Source organism: Acyrthosiphon pisum, unplaced genomic scaffold (assembly GCF_005508785.2).
Source record: "Acyrthosiphon pisum isolate AL4f unplaced genomic scaffold, pea_aphid_22Mar2018_4r6ur Scaffold_21271;HRSCAF=23481, whole genome shotgun sequence".
Classification (NCBI taxonomy): domain Eukaryota; kingdom Metazoa; phylum Arthropoda; class Insecta; order Hemiptera; family Aphididae; genus Acyrthosiphon; species Acyrthosiphon pisum.
The window spans coordinates 41091-47818 of NW_021770720.1; the positions used below are offsets into that span (position 1 = coordinate 41091).

The window sequence follows — 6728 nt, forward strand, 5'->3', positions numbered from 1 at the left end:
TTCATTTATTTAATTAATTAGGTATTATTGGCTTTGTGTTTTTACTTTTTACGAAGTAATTGAGTGAATAATACGTATTTGATAACTGTATAGGTACTAGGTAGTAGGTACACTAGTACACTACTCTGTACGCTGTAGTCTGTAAGAAAATTCCAAATTTGTTACCTACATAATTTTTAAATATTTTTAACTGATAATAAAAAAAATAATTTTATTATTTTAAATAATAGTAAGTACCTACTTAATGCATATTATAGTTTATAAATTCGAACATAATTTTTCCCGATTAGTAGCAAGCGCCAAGCGATAATCGATCTGAAAAGCTATGAATAGTTGGGAAACCCAGCGTGCAACCATGTCGAATTCTCCATATCTTATCTGTCGGCGACGGCTTATTATTACTATTATTGGTTACGTTAAATAATTGTCAAAACGTATATTATTATATTATATTGTGTACCGTATACACAGACAGACATTTAACCACATGATCATCATTCATCAGTCGTCATTCGTCTTCACTTTACTAAAATTTAAATTATTAAGTATTAACTGCACAGTGACGGTGTATTATGTAGTTTTGTTTTATTTTAATTGACAACGACAGTCGACAGACAACTGTCATTTAAATTTGAATTGTTTACTTTAATGTTATAAATTGTATTAATCGTAATTAATGGCTTCTCGTTCTCAACACTTGAGTGGATGCGCCAAGAGGAAATTAAGAGCACAAAGAGAAGATGCAACTAAAAAAATGTCTGGATTATTAGATCGATTTATCAAACCAATAGTTTTGGCCGAGGCAACACAATATTATAATAGTAATGCTAATAATAATAACGGTAAGTAATAACAATTTTTTTTAATTAATTCTATGGTGCTCGTGTAAAAGTTCTAAAGTACATAAATTGCGAAAATGGGATTAAAAAAAAGAGATGAAAAAAAAAACACTTATTGGGGGTAAAAGAACTATGTCCTATCCCTAGAACTCTACCATATGCATCATAATTCGAAATTGTAAAAAGCGCCTTGATTAAAAATTCTGGGTATAATGGACTAAATCACATGTCTTTATGCAGTTTAAAAAAAATATAAACACAGTTTAAGTAGACTAAAACCTTTTAACACATATTTAATTTTTGACTTAATGTGCTTCTAACCCACCAAATTATATTCCTAACTATCTAAGTAGTTTTTTTTAAGTTTATATCTTATTATAAAAGTTGATTTTGTTTTTTTTATATTTTTCTCATATAATAATATTTATTTTATACAAGCTGTTTGTTTTTGTTAAAGTGTATTGGTTAATTTTGAACTTAAGACCTTTTATCTTAGCAGTGAGCACTGAGCACCACAGAACTATAGAATGCTTTAAGAATAGTGATACAACTAAATAATCACTATTTTCAAACCTAATTAATAATTTAAGTATTAATGAAAATATTTTAATTTTAATTTTATATGGATAGGACTATGTAAAAAAATCATTATTTTCAGGTATGTTAAATGAAAATTATATAAGAGCAATAGAGCATAAGTTATAACAATATTACAACAGGATTGTCTATTAAAAATGTCAAATAATAACAAATCAAATCAAAATATATTATTTAAATTAAAATGTTTACAGGTATTAATGAAGTAGACCAAGTTTCTGTTAATAATTCATTTGAAAATGTTTTATCTAGTTCAGTTTCCACTCAGGCTTCTACGCACAACATTTCACCAGGTATAATATGTAATTTAAATTTTAAAAAAATGCAATATACTTGCCAAATCAATTTAATTAGTTTAAAATTGTATCAAAATATATTAATTTAACTAAAATGTTTACAGATATTAACGAAGTAGACCAAGTTTCTGTTGATAATTCATTTGACAATGTTTTATCTAGTTCAGTTTCCACTCAGGCTTCTACGCACAACATTTCACCAGGTATAATCTGTAATTTTAATTTTAAAAAAATGCAATATACTTGCCACATTAATTTAATTAATTTTAAATTGTATCAAAATATATTAATTTAACTAAAATGTTTACAGATATTAACGAAGTAGACCAAGTTTCTGTTGATAATTCATTTGAAAATGTTTTATCTAGTTCAGTTTCCACTCAGGCTTCTACGCACGACATTTCACCAGGTATAATATGTAATTTAAATTTTAAAAAAATGCAATATACTTGCCAAATCAATTTAATTAGTTTAAAATTGTATCAAAATATATTAATTTAACTAAAATGTTTACAGATATTAACGAAGTAGACCAAGTTTCTGTTGATAATTCATTTGAAAATGTTTTATCTAGTTCAGTTTCCACTCAGGCTTCTACGCACGACATTTCACCAGGTATAATATGTAATTTAAATTTTAAAAAAATGCAATATACTTGCCAAATCAATTTAATTAGTTTAAAATTGTATCAAAATATATTAATTTAACTAAAATGTTTACAGATATTAACGAAGTAGACCAAGTTTCTGTTGATAATTCATTTGACAATGTTTTATCTAGTTCAGTTTCCACTCAGGCTTCTACGCACGACATTTCACCAGGTATAATATGTAATTTAAATTTTAAAAAAATGCAATATACTTGCCAAATCAATTTAATTAGTTTAAAATTGTATCAAAATATATTAATTTAACTAAAATGTTTACAGATATTAACGAAGTAGACCAAGTTTCTGTTGATAATTCATTTGACAATGTTTTATCTAGTTCAGTTTCCACTCAGGCTTCTACGCACGACATTTCACCAGGTATATGTAATTTAAATTTAAAAAAAATGCACACATTAATTTAATTAGTTTTAAATTGTATCAAAATATATTAATTTAACTAAAATGTTTACAGGTATTAATGAAGTAGATCAAGTTTCTGTTGATAATTCATTTGACAATGTTTTATCTAGTTCAGTTTCTGCAGAAACGTCACCAGGTATTATAACTATTAACACACTTAGGGTTATAATTTTATGAGATAATGTGAAAAAGTATATATTTTCAACGTTTTTTTGTTATTCATAGGTAATTTATTTAAAAATGATCCAGTGCATTTCATTAATAGCAAGTTAACTCCTGAAGAAATTAATTTGATCATTCAATTAGGCCCTTGTCAACCATGCTCAGATGATCTTCCTCAAAAACATTTTCCATTTGATAAAACTTCCAGACATGGCCATTTTAATGAACAGTGGTACTCTCGGTTACTTCCTGATGGTTCTAGAGTTATTAGGGATTGGTTATCATACTCACCTACACTAGACACAGTTTTTTGTTTGCCGTGTATGCTCTTTACTGGCCACAATAAGCATAAAGCTGTTACAACATGGACAAAAGTTGGATATTCTACATGGCAAAATGGTCGTCAAAATATTATGCTACATGAAATAAGTAATATACATGTCAATGCTTCAATAACACTAAAAACTAAGAAAAATTCTATGCCAATCATTCCAGCACTAGAAAGTAGTCGAAAAACCAATGTTGCATTAAACAGACAAATTGTTTTTGAGTTAATAGACATTACTTTGTATTTAGCTCGACATAATTTATCTTTTCGTGGGCACAGAGAAGGTTGGGAAGAAAAAAATAAAGGAAATTTTAAGGATATTTTATTGTTGATGGCTCCAAATTCGTATGCATTATCTTCCCATATAAATTCTATTAAATCCCAGGGCAAACATGTGTGCTCGTTTATAAGTTGGGAAAGACAAAATCAACTTATCAGTTCTATATCAGAATTTATCGGGTCAACCATAAGATCAGATATAAAGAGATCTCGAATGTTCAGTATTTCAATAGATTCGACCTTTGATGCTGCTAGAAAAGAGCAGGTATCATTTATAATAAGATATGTTAGTCATTCATCTGGGAACATTTTTGAACGTTTATTGGCTCTTAAAGAATCTCCTGTTACAACTGGAGAATCGTTGTTTAATCTTTTTGAATTAGTCATGGATCGTGAAGGCCTTGATTGGAAAAATGAACTTGTTGGTCAGTCATACGACGGTGCTAGCAATATGAGTGGGGAATACAAGGGCCTACAAGCAAGAATTAATGTAGAAAATAATTCAGCTATCTTTGTGTGGTGTCATGCTCACCGATTAAATTTGGTAATGGCCAATGCAGTTTCATCTAGTTTAGATGCTGTTGATTTATTTGGAAATCTAGAATCCATTTACTCTTTTATTTGGTGTAGTAAGAAAAGAGCTGCTTTATTCAGAGAATTTCAAGACAAACATTATCCTAATATGCAAAAGAAATCTATGAAACGTGTTGCAACCACAAGATGGGGATCACATGATGCAGCACTTGAAACTGTTTTACAAAAATTTGATGCAATATTAGAGACTCTGGAAGAAACAAGAAAAAATGAAGGATCTGGTGATGTAAAAGTGGGTTCTACTATTGCAGGATTTATGAAATACTTTTTATCATATCGATTTGTGTTAACCGCATATACTTTTAAAAAAATATTTACTGTTTTAAGTCCATTGTCAAAGATTATGCAATCGGTAGATATTGATTTGTTGACTGTAACCAACATAGTTGAAACTTCCAAACATGACTTAAATTTTCTTAGAGATGATGATAATACTTTTGATAATCTTTATGAACAAGCACAATCATTTATAGACAAATCAGATTATGAGTTTGAAGTCTTAAAAACGACAAGAATAAAGAAAGTACCTAGAAAACATGACGAAAAATGTACCGATGAACGAATTCAAGATCCCATTCAGTTGTTTAAAATCAATACAGTACTTCCAGCACTAGATCATGTGAACAATGAAATGAATAAACGTTTTAATCCAGATCATATTGGTATTTTAAAAGACATTTCTCTGTTTTCATTAAAAAGAATAGAAGAAATCATGAAAAAGCCAATTTTGTTGCCAATTGATTCATTTGTAAAACTTTGTAATACTTATAAAATATTAGACATAAATTGTTTGCGTACTGAATACTTGCAGTTTACTTCACGTTTTCCCGAGATAAAAAAAACATTAGTTCTGCCAGCAAAATTACATACAGAAACAGAATTAAATAAATCAGATGATGAAGAATTTTTGTTCAGTGATGCATCTTCAGGTATGGACGATAATGACAACAAAACTTTAAAAGAAAATAAAAATTCAAAAAGTTTGATTTATATATTTAATTTATTACATTCTACTGGTTTGGATAGTGTATTCCCACATCTGTATTCTGCTATTAAAATTGCCGTAACATTGCCAGTTTCTAGTTGTAGCACTGAAAGATCATTTTCAAAAATGAAACTAGTCAAAACAAGATTAAGATCATCGACATCTGAAGACCGCCTAGAAGGCCTAGTTAAAATTTCTTGTGAGAATGACATTGTAATTGATAAAGATTTAGTAGTAGATATTTTTGCACAAAAAAGTAGTGTATTGATTAAATCATTAATTTTATAAGATTTTAACTTTTAATTAAATAAAAGCTTGATTATCTATGTAGTATTTTGGTAATTATTATGTTATGTTATTTTATATTATGAATATTTAAATGATAATAATAACTAATTAGTTCTCGATTTCATATAGTTCATCTAAAACGGGTCGGTCACAGCTTGGTCGCTAGGTAATAGCTTACATATGTTTAAACGGATTAATTAAATATTTTTTCAGCTAATAAATGAAAAAAAAAATGGTTGTACATTAACTATGTAATTATGTGGGCAGTTTGTTTCGCATTCAATTGTTACATTGAAAAAAAAATTGGGGGCCCAAGCTCCAGGAGGGGCCCTTGGATTTATGATGTCATAGTATTTTTCAAACACTTCGGCGCCACTGACAAGGACACACGTCTAACGTCTAAGCAACACTGATGACTAGCTCTTCCCCACCACCTTAGCTGTACCAGGAACCGACCCTCTCTCTAGTGGGCAACTCAACCCCACATCTTCCCCAGACTGAACAGCATCCGCGTCGGCTGCATCTTCTTCCTCATGATTGATTGTTGGACACCAGGGCTTCATGAAGTCAGTACCAGTGGATGTCTTGTTTGGTCCTTCACCGTCGCCTACTCTCCACACTTTAAAACGATTTGGGCCCCTTCTGCCGACGATACGATAGGGTCCCAGATATTTTCTTGCAAGCTTAGACATTGGTAGGAACTGTGTTCTACGGATAGCTACCAAATCACCTATACAATATGATTCAGATTCCTTCCTACGTTTGTTGAAGGTCTTGCGTTGCTCCTCTTGGGCCTTGGCAATTTGATCCTTGGCTCGCTGACGGTCCTCTTCTCGTTGACTTTCATACCAATGTATGTACTCTTCCTCTATAGCTTCCTTTAGTGACGCAAAGTCAGCATGACGCATCTCCACACCAAAAGTTAGCTTGAATGGAGTCATGCCTATAGACCTCTGCACTGATCCGTTTATTGCCATCTGCACTTTTCCCACTTGTCGATACCACTTTCCTGGTTGGTCGATACACATCTTGGCCAACACATTAATAATTATAGCATTGAGTCGTTCAACCTGTCCGTTTCCACGGGGCATGCCTGTGGTAATTAATATATGTCTAATATTCCGGTCTTTGCAATACTGTTCGAAATTGTTTGATGTGAACGCTGTTCCACGATCAGACACAATACGTTCAGGATTACCAAATGTCACCTCCAACTGTGACAAACGATCAATAACCTCCGACGCTGCAGTGCTCTTTGTAGGGAATAGCCAGCAAAATTTTGAGAACCCAT

General features: G+C 30.8%; 1 protein-coding gene across 2 annotated transcripts; it reads left to right on the forward strand.

The window, feature by feature from the left end:
• The first annotated feature begins 2017 nt into the window (after positions 1-2017).
• On the forward strand, positions 2018-5482 carry LOC103308095 (zinc finger MYM-type protein 1-like). 2 transcript variants are annotated; one of them, XM_029492335.1, is made up of 3 exons: positions 2018-2141; positions 2854-2937; positions 3027-5482. In XM_029492335.1, exons 1-3 carry the CDS (start codon positions 2033-2035, stop codon positions 5435-5437), a joined length of 2604 nt encoding a protein of 867 aa, XP_029348195.1. In that variant the 5' UTR covers positions 2018-2032; the 3' UTR covers positions 5438-5482. The 2 variants fall into 2 exon arrangements, with proteins under 2 accessions (XP_029348195.1, XP_029348194.1); XM_029492334.1 differs by lacking the exon at positions 2018-2141 and adding an exon at positions 2636-2759.
• Positions 5483-6728: the final 1246 nt, after the last annotated feature.

Excerpts from the sequence above, each read along its gene's own strand:
- LOC103308095 (XM_029492335.1), top strand. The coding sequence starts at position 2,033 with ATGTTTACAGATATTAACGAAGTAGACCAAGTTTCTGTTGATAATTCA. Across the intron at positions 2,142-2,853 it reads TACGCACGACATTTCACCAG|GTATTAATGAAGTAGATCAA; the intron begins GTATAATATGTA and ends AAATGTTTACAG. Across the intron at positions 2,938-3,026 it reads TTCTGCAGAAACGTCACCAG|GTAATTTATTTAAAAATGAT; the intron begins GTATTATAACTA and ends TGTTATTCATAG.